Here is a 17,727-nt window from a genome sequence, read left to right on the forward strand (position 1 = left end):
AGTATCTTTTGAACAGACCATCTTCGAGAACGTTGCCTCTGTCCCAACAATGGCTAACAATTCGTTATCCACTGCCCATCACTTTGTTTCTATCAAACTTACTACCTGAAATTATTTGTTCTAGCGAACTCAAGTGGTTCCTTTCATGCGTTGACAAAATCTTTTAGGGTTTGTTGATTTCAATACCATGTCCATCCACAACCATCCCTGTGTCGCCGAATGATGTTTCCACCGCATTGGTTCCAGATGTCCAATCGTCAGTCGGTTCCCGCGAAATATGGGTTCAACAGGATCAAGTGATCCTCTCTATGCTAATTTCTTCCCTATCCGAGGAGTTGATGCGCCTTGCTATTAGAAAAATGACATCCAGACAGGTTTGGCAATCCATTAAAAGCAGTCTCGGATCGTCAACCCGTGCTCAGGCACTCTATTTTCTCGGGCAACTTCAAGCGCTTAGGCAAGGCAATGATTCTGTGTCAGAATATCTTGGTCGAGCACAGGTTCTTGTGGAGGATCTTGCTTTAGTCGGTCGTCCAATCTCATTGGATGATCAAAATCTGTATGTTTTTCACAGATTGCGTCCAGAGTTTCGGCCATTGGTAGCGACATTGACGAAGGGAGATCCGATCACTCTTAATGAACTTGCTGATTTTCTAGTTGCACAATAGTTCTTATGTGTGGATGATGGTGCTCTCGTCGGTAGTTCCTCAGGCCCTACGACGATGGCAGCGCAACGTGATGGCAGGTCTGGTAGTCGGCAGTCCTCGTAGGGACGTGGAGGCGGTCGCAGACGAGGGCAGAGTAGGCGCGGACGAGGACATCGTGGTGGTCGACCTTATGTGCCACGGTGCCAAATTTGCAAGGTCATACGACTGCAACCTGTTTTCTGCGGTATAATCAGGGCCCTAGTCCTCAAGCCGATGATGTTGGTTATGTTGGTCCGCATAATTGGTTTCCTAACACTGGGGCTACAAATCATGCTACATCTGATGCTTCTGTGGTGTCCTCTACAGCCATTTACAATGGTTCTGACACACTTCGTGTTGGAAACGGTTCAGGTTTGCATATTATCAGTGTTGGTCATGCTTCGTTTACCACTAAGTCTCATTCTTTTAAATTGTATGATGTTTTACATGTTCCTGGTCTTTTTGCGTCATTATTATCTATTCAAAAGTTTGCTAGTGATAACAATGTATATATTTAGAAACTACACTAAAAATACTATTAAACACAAAAAATCAAATTTAAAAATGAGTAAAAAATACTAAAGAAAAAAAACCAAAAAAAAAAAAAAAAAAACAAAGAAGAGCTGATTTGACCAATGAATAGTAAGTAAGACAGATAAAATGAGACATGGAGAGTATTATATAGTAAACAATATTAGACTAATTAAAGTTAACATATGTCAATATCACTACTATTATATAATATCAATATGATATTTAACAAGGGTACCATGAGCACATGTTTTATAATTTGTAACAAAAGTGATGAAGCAAAGAATCATACACATCATTGGTATTCAATTGAATCATATCATACCTTACGATGGAGTTATGTGCCATCTATTATGTCTATAACATTTCTGAATTGTGCACTAGGTTTGACAATTCCCCATTACTTCTACCAAAGTACAAGGTATAATCATATAGACCGAAAAAAGCTTAAGAACACGAACATAACAATAATAGAAATAAGCACTAGAAAATTACTTAAGATGGAAGAAAAGAAATGATGCTTAGTTTGTGGCATAATAAGGCACATCAAAATTACCTGCTAATAAGGATATATATATATATATATATATATATATATATATATATATATATATATATATATATATATATATATCTTGCAAATATCAACACAATGTATACTCTATTCTTTATAACTTATTAACATTGTGTTTTGTAAACACAATGCATTGCATTAAAAAAAAGGGCAATATAATCCCACAACAAACTAGGAGGTTAGCCTTTCAATAACAAACCATCACTTCAAGGTTTCAGATCTAGTAGTAGACTATCACTTCAAAATTTTAAATCTAGCATTGTCGGGATTCAACTCTAGCATGCATGAGATTCAAGATGAAAGTGGTTAAGTCTAACTTTACAGTTTTTTTTTTTTTTTTTTTTTAATTTTGTTTTTATTTTTTTTTTATTTTTTATAAATCAATCTTGAATTATCTTTTTTTTTTTTTTCTCTTATGTTGACATGGTTGATTACTCTTATTTGTAATGTGTACCTACCTCTCAACTCCCACCACTAATTATAAGTCATAATACTCAAACAGTCAATACTCTATCTATACCCAACAATCAACTATGCTAAGTTAACATAGGAAAATTAAGATGAAGCAAAACAAATTTACTAGAGTGCCAAAGAATAAGAAGGTCTAAATAGAAATATGCCTTTTGGGATTGAAATGTTTTTGTTTGACAAGGCATAATGATGGAAATGGACTTTTTGTTTTGTTTTTTGTTTTTTTTTTTTGTTTGTTTTTGTTTTTTTTTTTTGTTTTTGGATTTGGTAAGTGTTGCTATATTATATAATGCAAATATGCTACTTTATACACACACACAGAGATGGAGCCAGAAATTTGATTGTGGGGGGGGGGGGGGTGCGAAGAAGTAGGACGAATTCAGAAATTTTTCCAGTTAAAGCGAAACATTAAAACAAAAGAGATAATTTTTTAAAAAAATTACCTAAGATTTTTTTATTTTTTTTTATTATAACCATTACCTAAGAAATATAGTTGTAAATATTGTTAGATATGTGCGAAAAATAAAACACATCGAAACTTTATAACAATATTGATAACAAAAAATGAAACATAATTAATTTGATAAAATAATTCGAATAGAAAACACATTATAAATTACATATAAAAGAATGTTATATATATGTGTGTGTATTAAATATTATATTAAAAAAGTGACATTATTGAAGCCATAGGGGAAGGACTCAAAAATATGTAAAACTATATTAATGCAAAGAATTGAACACAAGACCTTTCCTTTTACCAAACACATGTTTTACCAACTAATCCAATTCCTTACTTATTGATATTTATATTTACTAGTTTTTTTATACTAATACTAAAACCTATACTATATAAACATATATACATTTTGCTTGACACTACTTACTAAATAGTGTGGAGAAACACCTTTGTACTAGGTTCATGGACGGATTCAGTCCCATCTCACCCCTTATATATAGGGAACCTTATATATATATATATATATATATATATATATATATATATATATATATATATATATATATATATATATAGAGAGAGAGAGAGAGAGAGAGAGTAAATGTTTAGATATAAGTAAATAATCTAGATATAAATTACTCAAAGATGAAGTAGCTTAGGTGGTTAAGTATGTATGTGTTGTAGTAGAAGTCAAGAGATTAAATCAAGATGAAGTAGCTTAGGTGGTTTAGTATGTATGTGTTGTAGTAAAAGTCTAGAGATTAAACCTCCCTATTAACTTACTGGATGAAATTTCTAGCTCCGCCCGTCCCTAACTAGGTTTTCAACTTTCATTATGGTAATACAAATACTAATTTCAACTTATAGTGCTAATTATTGACAATACTTGTGTTTATTCATCTTAATCGCTAGGTCTCTTAGCTTTCATTATGCATTTTTCCAAGGAATTAAGCCTTTGACTTCCATTATTTTCCCTAAGCGACATCTCAATGCTCCTTCCAAACATATTAAGATTGTTTTAACTTAGAGTGAAACTTAAAATCCGTGGTTATTCAACAGGCTAACCAACGTGTTGTTCCCAACAATTTTACTAATTTAATCTTTTGTATAGAAATAATTATTTGAATTTTAATGAAGAATTTAACGCCTGTTTAACATTGTAGATGATTTGTGTTATACTCAAAACAATTAAGGGATGAGATAATTACAATAATAATTAAAATATTAAGTCATGAATTTATACAATTGAGGGATGAAATGAAATCCCCATTTTACCTGCTCATAATTGCTAAACCAAATATTCATTAGATCATTAAGATACATCAACTTGTTGGAGCTTTAAACCAACTTCCGTCAGCTTGTGATCCACAGGCGCGTAAAAGTAAGGTCTCATTTTCACCTTCACAAACGAAGAGAGAGAAAAAAATTTCAGGTTTTTAGATAGAGAAACATTCGCCTTTAAAGTTTAAAACCCTTCTCTCTCTCTCTCTCTCTCTCTCTCTCTCTCTCTCTGTGCTGGTTGTGAAAGCCTCCATTTCAACTTTCAACCATCCACTCTCCCTCTCTCTACGCTGTTTCCCAATCTTCTGAATCTCCCATCCTTTCCACCGGAAAACCCTGCTCACTCTTTACACGTTTCCGCCGTCCTTCCCCTGAATCTAGGGTTTTCTTTCCCTATCTATATATCTATACACAGATATATTTATATACACACACTGGATCTCTGCAATTTGGTTGCGATCTAGTGAGCTTGTAGTTTGAGTTGGAGTTGAGGAGTTGATTTGGGGAGCAGCAAGGGATGGACGCTATCGATGAGTTGTCTGAACTGTCTGATTCGATGCGGCAGGCTGCAGCCTTGCTCGCGGACGAAGATGTGGATGACGTTTCATCTTCGAAACGCCCGGCCACATTTCTCAATGTCGTTGCTCTCGGCAACACGGTAAGCTTCAGTTCGATCCGGTTGTGTCAGATTCGATTGAGTGGTTTTTTTTTTGTACTGACTAGATCTCTGCAGTTGGTTAGCTCAGGATCTTGATTTGGATGCGGTGAGAATAAATGTTGCTTTTTAGTGATCTGTGATTGTTGATTGGGGTTCTCTTTCTTATTCTGCTGTTTGTTCGATGTGAATTATGAATTGTAATTAAATGACCGGGAAGTTGAAATTGAAGAAACTGCGGATGCTACATTGTTTGACTAAATGACTAACAAGTCAAGTGCAGACTGTAGGTCAATTTTTTTGAATGTTAGTTTTGGAGAAGAATAACTAAATGATTCTTAGTTCGTACTTTTTAGTGGTAGTCTGGTAGAGATGGAGGCCTTTTACTAATTGAACCCAGCCACTAACTGCTGCATGTGTCAAGAGAATGGATGGTGTTTGATGCAAACTACATTTACTGCTTGATTTCTCTTGCCAGCCATTTACCTGATCTAGGCATATTGGCTTGAAGTTTCACTACTAAATTGTTTAATTGCAAACTACTATCTAGTATGAACTTTTTGGCTCTCCTTAAACATTAGCTTTAATTTGCTTTTACTAATTTCCCCCAACACATGTGAAGAGATTTTCCTCTAACCTATGTTTGATTATCTCCTTCTGCCTAGTACTCTGTATAATTTAAACTAAAAACACATAAGTCATGGTAAATTTGTGAAATGATCCAGCTTTTATATAGGCATTTAAAATGTGAAAGGATGGATGAAGAAGTGGAATGTCATATTTTGCCGAAATTTAAAACAGGCCTTTATAGAAGCTGCATATGGTCTATAAGGGGATTCTTGTTGGCAAAAATGCGTGGAAATGGAAAATTATAATTTTACGTGATATTTTTGGTCTCCAGAACTACAAGTACAGGGGAATGTAAAGTGTTACTCCGTATTTATTATTTATTATTATTTATTATTTTTACTGTGGATTTGTATAGGCTATATTTTTATGTAGCCAGGTTGGGTGGGGTATAAAAAATCTTTCTTTTGGCAGATGAACTTCTTGGAACAGTTGCGGCTTAGTAGACCACTTGCAGAAATGAAATGTGCAAGTTGCCTTAGATGACCTACTTCATTTCAAACAACTGATTCCAACAAGGATTTGACATCTTCATTTGAAAGCTGTCAATTATAACTAGACTGAAGAAAATATGGATCAGCATGAATGTCTGACTCTGTGTATATGTATTTGATTCTATGGTGAATGGCCTACTGCATGCATTCTGAAACTTTAATTGTCTATGTTTCTCTGAAATTCTTGACACCCAAGAATAAACACATACGTATTAGCTTTTATGTAATTTACTCTCACCATTTATAGAAATATGCTAATGAACTTGGACATATTTTCTCAGGGTTCGGGTAAATCAGCTGTATTGAATAGTTTAATTGGACATCCTGCTTTGGTAAGTTTCTCAGATGGGAACATTCATTTTCATCTTCAAATTTTATGTTTCCTGGATTGATTCAGAAAAGACTTTTCAAAATGAATTTCATCTTTTCCATTCTCACTTCTCCTTTATATTTACAGCCAACTGGTGAAGGTGGTGCTACTCGTGCCCCCATATGCATAGATCTCAAACGGGATAGTTCTTTGAGTAGCAAGTCAATAGTTTTGCAGATTGACAGTAAACCTCAACAAGTATCTGCAAGTAAGCTTTTGTTAAACTAGTTTTATTATTATTCATAATTTTGATAAGCATTTTATCAAAATCACCCAAAACTGGTACGACTCTTGCACAAAAACGTAGAGCCAAAATAATTTGTCTTTGAAGAAAAGTATTATTGCATCAATAAAAATTTGACTGCTCTTTTATGTTATCCTAGGTGCCCTTAGGCACTCTTTGCAGGATAGGCTCAGCAAAATTTCAAGCAAAAGTCATGATGAGATGTATTTGAAGCTTCGAACAAGTACAGGTGTGGGGTTTAGTTTGTATAATGGATATCATGATAATTGCCTATATGATATGTGCATTGATGATAATTGCTCATTCTCTTTAACTGAAAATAAAAACTCAAATTTCTGAGACAAAATGGTTTTCATTACTAATTGAGACCTAGACGAAATTCTTTTCAAAGTATGTGTTAAGGTGCACTTCGTATATAAGGGATTTAGAGTTGGTGTGTTAGGGTTTTCACCTATCTAAATAGTATTCTTATTCTCTGATCAAACATGTCTTTAAAAGATGTGCAACGGGTTGCCTTTTCTTGCGCATTCATTATAAGTTTATACATAATGTTTAGCTGTTTCATTTCTACTATGATAGACAGATGTTGCAGAAAATTTGATTCATAGTCTATTTGTTAAAGCTGCACAAAAATTTGATCTCCTTTTCTTTGGTCCAATCCTCTGCTCTTCTCTAAATTGTAATTCTTCTCTGGTGTTCAGCTCCATCACTGAAATTGATTGATTTGCCTGGGGTAGATAAAGGAAATCTTGATGATTCATTGGTGAGTGGTTGCATTAGAGCTACATAATTGTAACCATTTCTTTTCTTTCTAAATACCATATTAATGTTAGAATTTTTATTGTTTAGTTTGTGTGCATATTGATTTAAATTCTTTTCTGGGATTACGTGTAATTACTATAGTTTTCTTTCTGAACAGAGTAAATATGCAGAGCACAATGATGCAATATTACTGGTTGTAATACCTGCTACCCAGGCACCTGAAGTTGCCTCATCTAAAGCCATCAGGATTGCAAAAGAATTTGATAGTGAAGGTAGGTTTACTCAAAATCTTTCATTTGTTTGGTGTCTTACAATAAACAAAAGGGATTAAAATGATTATCTATTTTTTTTGGATCTCATCTAAGTTCCATCTTGTAGTTCCTTTACCCCTTCAATATTCATTCATAGTTATTATTTTCTTTGCCCACCTAGGTACACGAACTGTCGGTGTTATTAGTAAGATAGATCAAGCAGCTTCAGAACCAAAAATCCTAGCAGCTGTTCAAGCTCTTTTGTTGAACCAGGGACCACGAAGTACCGCTGACATTCCTTGGGTTGCACTGATTGGGCAATCTGTTGCCATAGCTTCTGCTCAGTCTGGAAGTGTTGGATCTGATAATTCTTTGGAGACTGCATGGCGTGCTGAAAGTGAGAGTCTAAAGTCTATATTAAAGGGAGCTCCTCAGAGCAAGCTTGGAAGATTAGCATTGGTAGAGACACTTGCTCACCAGATTAGAAATCGTATGAAAATCAGACTTCCAAACCTTCTTTCAGGGTAATGGTTTGACTTCTGCAGTATGTATTATCTTCAGTACTCTCTAATGGAGTAATGGAGGACTTTGATGATTGCTCTTTTTTCCTCTATTTTCCTGGATTATGCCAAAAAAAAGAAAAAAGGGAAAAAGAAAAAAGAGATCTTTAGAACCAAATTTTGGTGCTGTTGGCGCACAAATTCTTTTCTCCTTGCTGCATGTCTTGAAGAATCCCAGATTGAGAACTTATTTCTAGCCTGCCATTCCCTATGTTTTCGTTTTTTCTTTTCCTGGCCAAGTCACAAATCCACATCATACTTCCCTTGTCATCATGTAGTGTTTCACATATTTGCCTTTTTGATCTTACAGTGTTCGATCTCCTCTTCGAACTATGGAGTAATTTATATCATTTGGAAAGAAGTGTTTGAACATTTAAACCATGCATAAAATTCGTGGGTAGAAGTTTCCTTCTAATGGGGGTGTATGCTTCAAATGTTATTGCTTATAGTTGAAATTTCTCTTTCTAATGATTTCTAGTTTCTATTAAATTATTTGTACAGGCTTCAAGGGAAGTCTCAAGTTGTTCAGGATGAGTTGTTTAGGCTTGGTGAGCAAATGGTTAGTAGTGCAGAAGGCACCAGGGCCTTGGCACTGGAGCTTTGCCGTGAATTTGAGGACAAGTTTTTGCTGCATATTACTGGTGGTGAGGTGAGCACTAGAAACAAGATTTATGTCCTTTATGAATTCTGACATACTGGAGGTCATGTTGATGGAAGGTAGTGTGTGTAAGGAGGCACATTCTCTTTTTGTGAATTATAATAAAATCCTTTTTTTTTTGGGGGGGGGGGGGGGTTTGAGAGTGTTCTTAATTGGTACATGTGTATGTATAGTTTTACATTTTTGTGCGTGTGACTTATGTTTCATTTAATTATATGGTTTATCTTCTGACACTTGGAAACAAAACTGTTTAAGAATTTATGATGAAGTGATCTTGCCCTTTTATTCTTACAGAGTGTCATTATAATATGTTTAGGTAAGCAAAATCAGTTTATCGGTTGTTACTTTGTATAATTTCTTTTCTAGGGTGATGGATGGAAAGTAGTTGCAAGTTTTGAGGGCAATTTTCCCAATCGGATCAAGCAGCTCCCCTTGGATAGACATTTTGACATTAACAATGTCAAGAGGGTATGGCAGCTTCCACTTCCTAGCTGTAAATTAGTACATCTTTTTGTGCCCTTGTTACTTGGTGGTCACATACTGCTTTTATTTACCTCTTTGTTTTTAGATTGTGTTGGAAGCAGATGGCTATCAACCTTACCTCATTTCTCCAGAGAAAGGGTTAAGGTCATTAATAAAAGGTGTTCTAGAGCTTGCAAAAGAGCCTTCTCGTCTTTGCGTGGATGAGGTAAATATTCCTTTTAGTGCCACTTGTTAATTTAGTTATTGTTTTCTGCTTATGTCTTTTAAAAAAAATATTTAGATTTGCTATATGCTCATCCATTGGAATGATGACAGTTTTGTTTGTTTGTTTGTTTGTTTGTTTTTTTTTTGTTTTTGTTTTTTTTTTTCAAGTAAAAAGTGTAACTAAAAGATACTAAGAAGGTACTCCCAAAAGATACAACCTCAAAAAAATGAGCACCACTGGTCTATATGGATTTGAAACTATCTAAATTCTAAACACTATACAAATAAGAGTGTGATTAGGATAACTTCCTATGTGACCAAAAAATAAATTGATATTCTAAAAAAAAAAGCTTTGAATTGTTCAAAGGCCATCTACACTCCTTTAAATCAGTACTGATTTCTCCTGTGGTATCTGTTGTTCCCTTTTCTGTTAGACTTTAGGGTGTTTGGTTGGATGGAAAACATTTTCCATGGAAAATGTTTTCTTAAAAGTGTAGGAAAATGTTGGTTTATGGTGTTTGGTTGGATGGAAAACATTTTCCATTGGAAAATGAATTCCTCAAAGTTTAGGAAAATGAATTCTTTGCAAAGGGGTGGGATTTTGTTTTCCACAAGGATTGGGAAGAAAAATAACATGAGTGTACCGTTTTACCCTTACGGAAGTTTCTTAATTACATAGGCACTTATTTATTCATTCATCTTTTTAAGGGCATATTGGTTTTATATTCATTATTCCTTATCTTTCTAAACCCAACCAAACAATGGAATCCTTATTCCCAGTAATTTCTTTTCCACCAACCAAACAATTGAATCAATTCTCCTGGAATTTATTTTCCATGGAATTTCAATTCCATTTCCCTTCAAATATTTTCCAGCGAACCAAACGGGTTGTTAATTGTATTATTATTATTCCTAATTCCTAATTTTTTTTTGGACTTTTAAAAATCTGACTTTTGACATGATCAAATATGTATACCTGTGGATAATCTTTCAAATTTCTAATTGAACGAAACTAGAAAATTTGGTGAATCTATAGTTATTAGTTAGAGTGTTTGCGGTTTACTTTAGAGGATAATGGATTCAACCTCTGTGTTGCAAAAAACCAAAAACTCGATATATGGACCAGAATTTCAATGCTGCTAGCACTAGATCTGATGATGTCTGAAGTTGGATGGAAAGGATGTGTTAGGGTGTACATATTTTTGCTAAATTAGATCTATTCTTCAGAAGGAAAAAGAATTAAGGTTGGTGCAATGAAGTGGGAAGTGAAACTGAGATTCCATGTGACCTAAAATTCTGGTGGCCCTGGCATTGTTATGCTTTATGGCAGAAAGTGTTGAGCTGTAAGGAAGCAATTTATCCATGAGATGGCTTTAATAGGGTAACATGAAGATGGGTGTGTCTAACAGGGAGTACATTACAAATGAATGTATGAGAAGGCACACATGGAACAGTTTGCGGACAATATCAGGGGTAGTAGGTTATGATTTGGGCATGTGGACTTCCTGATTGGTGATGATTTCTGGACAGAAAGTTAAATCATTTTCATCCTTTGGATTTGTCTCTTACAGTCTTACTTTCTCAGGCATATTTTTGTTACTAGTACTTTGTTAATGGTAGTGTGGTTTAGTTTTCTCACATTATAATACTCTGTAGTTACTAACTTTAGGCAATCCAATGGGTAGCATTAGCTATTAACATGCCTCTCAGAAGCTTGCCTTCTCATCACACTGCTGTTTGCTGAACAGATGCTATTATATGATAGCTATATAATATGGCATATTGTTAAGGATGGTTTTTCTTGAACTTTGATTAGGTGCATCGTGTACTTATTGATCTTGTCTCAGCTGCTGCAAATGCAACACCTGGTCTTGGAAGATATCCGCCGTTCAAGCGAGAGGTAATCCTGTCTTGCAGCTATAGGTTCAATATTTTTTTAATTATATAGATTTATTTTATCCGCATTTAAAAAATTTTCATGGAAATATTACATTTTGTGTGAAACCCAGGTTGTGGAGATTGCATCTAATGCTCTAGAGGGATTCAAAAATGAAGCGAAGAAGATGGTGGTTGCACTTGTTGACATGGAGCGAGCATTTGTTCCTCCGCAACACTTCATTCGCCTGGTGCAAAGACGGTATGATGCCTGTTCTTTGTGCACTATAATATGTAATCACTTTGGTTTGTTTGGACCAATTACGAATCTTGACTGAAGTTGATAATTAATTCTGTATGTGACACAATGTGGCTTTTAGAACATAGAAGGATGTATTTTGTTTTTTAAATATTGTTTGATTTGATTTGATTTTTTTTAAAACTGTAAGTGAGATGTCAATGTTAAACATGTTTGTCCTCTAAGTGTGGGGACTGCTTTTAATATTATGACATGACATCTGCTTGAATTTTAGTGCTCTGGGAGAAAATTCTGCCATTTTCAACATCAGGAATGGTCCATCCAAAATAGGCACTTGAATGGAAATGTCAATTTTGTATCGTTCACTTTACATTACCTATTTGGTGGACACTTTGTGCATTACTGTTTTCTATTATTTTTATAAGTTATTTTATCTCGACCATTGCTTTCTATGATATTTTGTTGGCTTATCTGGCAGTTGTTTCTTTGAAAAATGTTAATTCATGTTCAACAAGTTAGAAATTCCTCTTATGATGCAATGCATTCTGATTTTCCAGGATGGATAGACAGCGACGTGAAGAAGAACTGAAAAATCGTTCCTCAAAGAAAGCTGTTGACGCAGAGCAATCAATACTTAATAGGGTATATAACATTTTCATTTTAGTTACCCTCAAAACTACTTGTCTTGTAAAATGATTATGATGTTAATGTGTTTATTTGGTTTGATAATGTGTTTACTATATTCGTTCATAAACTTTCTGAGTTTCTGCCTAGGCAACTAGCCCTCAAACTGGAGGCCAACAGAGTGGTGGGAACTTAAAATCAATGAAGGAAAAATCAGGACAGCCGGATAAAGATGCGGAAGAAGGCTCAACATTAAAGACAGCAGGACCTGAGGGGGAAATTACAGCAGGTTTATACATAATAACAGAAAGATCTTCCACAGTTCATCCAAGAGATCTTTCCTTCTGTTTTCCCCCAGTTTCACACATTCAATTTTTACTGCATTTTATCAAGTACAAAAACATAGAGCTTTCTAGTGCTGTTTATTTGTTTGCAATCTATAGGCTTACCTTTATTTTCTTATTTTTATTTTATTGATAAGCTATTCAGTCATTCAGATAATATTGTTTATAAATTACTTTGTATCTGTCTCCTGTATAGAGTTTGAAATTTACAAATCTTTTCTATTAGCCCTCTGTTGTATCACAAATAGTCCCATACCTTGAGATAGTTAAAAGTTGTGCATTCCCATTTCCTCTGTAATCAAATACTTATACATGGTTTTGACACACTGCGTGAGAAGAATTCAGTTCAATTCTCCTCAATGATGCGTCATTACCTTATATTTAGATTAATTAAAACCAATTAACTCTGCATCACATGCACATTTTGAAATGCTAGTTGAACCATTTTATATTGTTGGTTTATGGAAATGTTGGTAGTACTTGATTGCATTTATCAATTATCCCCGCTTTAGTATCATTTTTTATTTTTTATTTAATAAATTAGTTGTTATTATTATTATTATTATATTATTATTATTATTATTATTATTATTATTATTATTATTACATAGTAGTTTGTTTATTTAATTGGCAGGATTCTTATTGAAGAAAAGTGCCAAAAATAATAAATGGAGTCGTCGATGGTTTGTTTTGAATGCAAAAACTGGAAAGGTAAGTAATTGGTGATGGGTGCCTAGACATAGCTGTGATTTATTTGGCATGAGAGAATTTGATTTCCCACTTTCCCATTTTTTATTCTTTAGCTCAGTATAAGATGATCCATGTGGTTTTTCTTTATCTTCATCATGAGCTTTTCATAAAGCACTAATTTTTGCTCATGATTTCAACTTTTTAGAAGTCTGGATAACGATAGTGTGCCTGTGTTTCATGCTGATGTTAGGTGCAAATTCCTATGCACTAGTAGTAGGACATGCATTTGTTTTTAGTTTGTTATATCTCATATTTATTTTCTATCAAGCAAATTTTTTTGCAATGAAAAGCCTTGAGATTGAATTTTGTTCTACAGCTTGGTTATACTGAGAAACAAGAAGAGAAGCATTTTCGTGGAGTCATTACTCTAGAGGTAACTTTTGCCACTAATTTCTAAATTGGCTGTAACTTTCATTTGCTTTTTAAGTAATCTTGTGGAAATCATAAGATTTTTTTGAGTAATATGGCTGCTGTTGAAATTGCTCTGCCTTCTGGTGTCCTGATATATTTTTGCAATTTAATTAAATACACATTTTGATGTGAATTGTGATCAATGTGCGTGTTATATTCTTGACTTTGGATCTGGATGCTTTAGTGTAAAAAATAACATGAAGCACAGTTCGATTATTTTTGTCTGGAGCATTGATGATTAGCCCAAAATGGATTGAATTTGCACTCATGCATTTCCAGGAATGTAATCTTGAAGAAGTTTCTGATGAAGAAGAAGCTCCAGCAAAAAGTTCCAAGGATAAGAAGGCAAACGGACCTGAAGCAGGCAAAACACCCAGTCTTGTATTCAAGCTAACAAGCCGAGTTCCATATAAAACTGTTCTTAAAGGTATTGCATATTCCCTGGATTGCATTGCTGTTTTCTTGTGGTTTTGTTAGTTTGTTTTGTTGGAATCACACATCTGCTCATTCAACCAACCTTACCGATTTGCAGCTCACAGTGCTGTTATCTTAAAGGCTGAGATTATGGCTGATAAGACTGAATGGTTAAATAAATTGAGAAGTGTCATAAATTCTAAAGGAGGTGAAGTGAAGGGAGAATCTGCGCCTACCATGCGGCAAAGCCTTTCTGATAGCTCTCTTGTGAGTAAAGATATGATGTTCTCACCTTTTAAAATGTATTTTTTACTTTTTTCATTTCATTGATTATATCAAATATCCTTCTTTTGGTTTGAAACCCCCCTTTGTTAAATTGCTTTATTTGTTCCCCTTATTTTTGATTTTTAAAAATTCTATTTCAAAACTCTTAATACTCTCCCAATAGTGCTTGTTCCATCTACATTATTGTTTGGTTATTGTTGCTGTGATTTTTCTAATTCTCTTATTTTCAATTAACTCACCTTATGAACCTATGTGCAAAATGTTCTTCATTTTAGGAAACAATGACTCGAAGACCAGCAGATCCTGAGGAGGAACTTAGATGGATGGCTCAGGAAGTGCGTGGCTATGTTGAAGCTGTTATGAACAGCCTTGCTGCCAATGTTCCTAAAGTCCGTATTTACCTTTAAGATCCACTATCTTACAGTGTGCTTTTTTGTCTTGCAAAGCTATCTCACCCCTGGACTATTTATATGTGTATTACAGGCAGTTGTTCTTTGCCAAGTAGAGAAGGCCAAAGAAGACATGCTTACTAAATTGTATAGTTCTATCAGGTATGCGGTATTTTATTTTCCATTGTGGATTGACAATTTCCATATTTTCCCATTTTATATCTCTGCTTGTTATTATACTGGAAAGCTGTGGAAATCACAAATCATATGTAGTGTGGCTTTGTAATTTTATCCTAACTGATAACTCTTTTTTCCAGTCTGGAATTTATTTTTTCCTTGCAAATTTGTTATTTTATATTTGTTTCTATTGTTGGTTGGTAGTGCCCAAAGTACGACAAGGATTGAAGAGCTCCTCCAGGAGGACCAGAATGTAAAGCGTCGGAGGGAGCGCTTTTCGAAGCAGTCCTCAATTCTTTCAAAACTTACTAGGCAACTTAGTATTCATGATAATAGAGCAGCTGCTGCTGCCAGCTACTCAAATGGCAGCGAGGAAGGTAATACATTTTATACACAAGCACACCATTTTGAATTTTGTATGCATGTTCGACATTCCATTTGTCTTTTTATTGTGATGGTTTCTCCTCTTTGGCATTAAAGGGAACTTCAGTTGGTGTCTGACTGACTTAATAGGAAAATACTTATTTAGGGTGTGTATGGTTCATGGGTTAGACACAAGGAATGGGAATGAAAGTCATACACATTATTTGGTTGACGACTTTTTTAAACATAGGTATAAGATTTGATTACCCATATAATTAAAAAACTCATTACCTAATTTAAAGCAGGTATCATTCCATTAATTCAACCTGATACCTCATTTCGATGCCTCCTTACTGCGTCGTCTCTTCACATCATTGATTTCCTCATTGCATTGCCTACTCCATCAAAAGGATTGATTGCCTTGATTTTTTGTTTTGCATTTTTAAAACCTTTATTCTGATTATAGAGTCATGCATAACCAAACCAAATAACAATATTGGTAATCGTTCCCATTCCAGCCTACTAGGCTACTACCAAACATGCAAAATACTTCCACTAAAACCAATTCCAATTACCAAGTGTTTGATACCCATTCCGATTCCAATTCCCATGTTGGAACCAAACACACACCTAGATGTTTCTATAATTACAATACTAGGAATACATACACAAACATTAAAGAAATGCATTTTTTGACATCACATTACTGTGTAGCAAACTGAAGAAAATCCTTCTTGGTTTTTAATTGGCTGCAGAAAGTCCGAGATCTGCCGAACCAGCTTCACCTGGTAATGACTGGAGATCTGCATTTGATGCTGCTGCCAATGGCTCCACTTCTTTCTCCAGATCTGGATCGAATGGCCCAAGCCGCCGCCATGGTGAGCCTACACAAAATGGTGATATCAACTCGGGAGCTAATCCTGGTGGCCGCCGTACACCTAACCGATTGCCTCCAGCACCACCGCAGTCTGGATCAGGTTACAGATTTTAGATAGTGCTAAATTTTGAGGGTTATGATTCATGTATTCTTGATTCGGTGGTTGGTTTATTATTACTTATGTCGAGCTGTTTGCATGCTCAAGTATAACATTGATGGAGCGGTATACACCCTTTTGTAGATATATATTGCCATTGATGTTCTGTTTTGCCACCGTGTCCTCTGTTGCTGGATTTTGGGGTACTGGCAATGTTTCACTTATATTTTTTTTTTGTTCCTCTCCGTTGTTTCACTGGAATTGTTCTATTTTCATTGGCTGGAGACCGACATTATTATACATAGTAATAGAAAAACGAATTTGATGAAACACTTGACCTAAGTAGTGTCTATGCTCTATTTATTTGTAATGGATTGCCTGGCGTTGGTCACTGAACTAAGTTCATTTTTTCCCGGTTTTTTATTATCTCAATGCAATAACCGAAATAATATTCTTGACACAATTTCATATACTGCTTAATCCCAAACATGACCAAGATTTGGTTGTGAAATTTTGCTTTCGTAAGTTGAGTATTTCTGTAACTTTGTAACTTTCTGTTAGCATTGTGCTATTTAGATTTTGGTTCATTAATTATAGTTTTATTACCCTCTAGTAGGGGCGGGGGCGGGGAGTATACTCCCCCGTCCCCGACCCCATCCCCGTTCCCATTCTTGATGGGGAATTGAAAATAGTCTCCATCTCCACAGTACAATTGAGACAAATAAACCCATTAGTAGTTTAATTTGGTGATTTTGACACCTAACAACACATTTTTTTCATCGGATCTTTCATATCAAATTCAGAGTAAAGAAACCTTTTGGTTTCATTAGTTGCTTCAATTTGTGTATTAAAAATCAATATATCATCAACATATATACATATTATCAAATAATTGTCATAAATGACTTTTGAGTATACACACGATTATGATCCATTCACAATAAAACTGAAACTCTAGAGATTTTATGAGTTTGCATACTTTATCCTCTTGGCTGGAAACTATGCACCCTGGTGGTTGCTGCATATATATTTCATCATCTAGATCACCATTCAAGAAGATAGTTTTCACATCCATTTAATGCACAATTAGTTTAATAAGCATATCCTAAAGTGAACAATGCACATATTGGCAATCTTAGCCGCATGAGAATATATGTAAAAGAAATCTTCTCCATTTTTTTATTAATTGTTTTTGTAAAGCTTTTGACTACTAGTCTTGTCTTGAACCTTTTCATAGATCCATCAGTTTTAAGTTTCCTTTTAAAAATTCACTTACAACTGATTGGCCTACAACATTCCATTCCATAAACCAAACATGGCATAATAGACTTGACCTTTTCTATATTAATAGATTATCGGCTAATAAATTCTTCTATTCTTCCATTTACTTCTTGGAGGAGAACTGCTCCCAATGATTGGTCACTAGAATATGTTTGTATGATTCTTTTACCTGGAAATTTGGAATATGTAAAGGAGGTAGATCTTCGAGATGCTCCTTAACCATTTTATAGCTTTGGTTTATTCTGATTCGCAAACACGAACTTTCTTCTT

The 17,727-nt window shown here is 34.6% G+C and overlaps 1 protein-coding gene across 2 annotated transcripts; it reads left to right on the forward strand.

Annotated features, from left to right (window-relative positions):
- The first annotated feature begins 4,111 nt into the window (after positions 1 to 4,111).
- Positions 4,112 to 16,506, forward strand: LOC109160085 (dynamin-2B-like). 2 transcript variants are annotated; one of them, XM_019308223.1, is made up of 23 exons: positions 4,112 to 4,205; positions 4,236 to 4,661; positions 6,061 to 6,111; positions 6,237 to 6,357; positions 6,533 to 6,622; positions 7,095 to 7,156; positions 7,313 to 7,427; positions 7,588 to 7,930; positions 8,468 to 8,615; positions 8,991 to 9,092; positions 9,193 to 9,312; positions 11,128 to 11,211; positions 11,321 to 11,448; positions 12,003 to 12,087; positions 12,220 to 12,358; positions 13,048 to 13,124; positions 13,480 to 13,536; positions 13,854 to 14,001; positions 14,107 to 14,255; positions 14,549 to 14,662; positions 14,757 to 14,824; positions 15,044 to 15,216; positions 15,952 to 16,506. In XM_019308223.1, the coding sequence occupies exons 2-23, from the start codon at positions 4,521 to 4,523 to the stop codon at positions 16,191 to 16,193; spliced, it is 2,757 nt and encodes a 918-aa protein (XP_019163768.1). In that variant the 5' UTR covers positions 4,112 to 4,205; positions 4,236 to 4,520; the 3' UTR covers positions 16,194 to 16,506. The 2 variants fall into 2 exon arrangements, with proteins under 2 accessions (XP_019163768.1, XP_019163769.1); XM_019308224.1 differs by having other exon boundaries at positions 4,113 to 4,205; positions 15,958 to 16,506.
- Positions 16,507 to 17,727: the final 1,221 nt, after the last annotated feature.

Source organism: Ipomoea nil, unplaced genomic scaffold, assembly GCF_001879475.1.
Source record: "Ipomoea nil cultivar Tokyo-kokei standard unplaced genomic scaffold, Asagao_1.1 scaffold2845, whole genome shotgun sequence".
In the NCBI taxonomy this organism is placed as follows: domain Eukaryota; kingdom Viridiplantae; phylum Streptophyta; class Magnoliopsida; order Solanales; family Convolvulaceae; genus Ipomoea; species Ipomoea nil.

Excerpts from the sequence above, each read along its gene's own strand:
- LOC109160085 (XM_019308223.1), top strand. The coding sequence starts at position 4,521 with ATGGACGCTATCGATGAGTTGTCTGAACTGTCTGATTCGATGCGGCAG. Across the intron at positions 7,931-8,467 it reads CTTCCAAACCTTCTTTCAGG|GCTTCAAGGGAAGTCTCAAG; the intron begins GTAATGGTTTGA and ends TTATTTGTACAG. Across the intron at positions 12,088-12,219 it reads AGCAATCAATACTTAATAGG|GCAACTAGCCCTCAAACTGG; the intron begins GTATATAACATT and ends GTTTCTGCCTAG.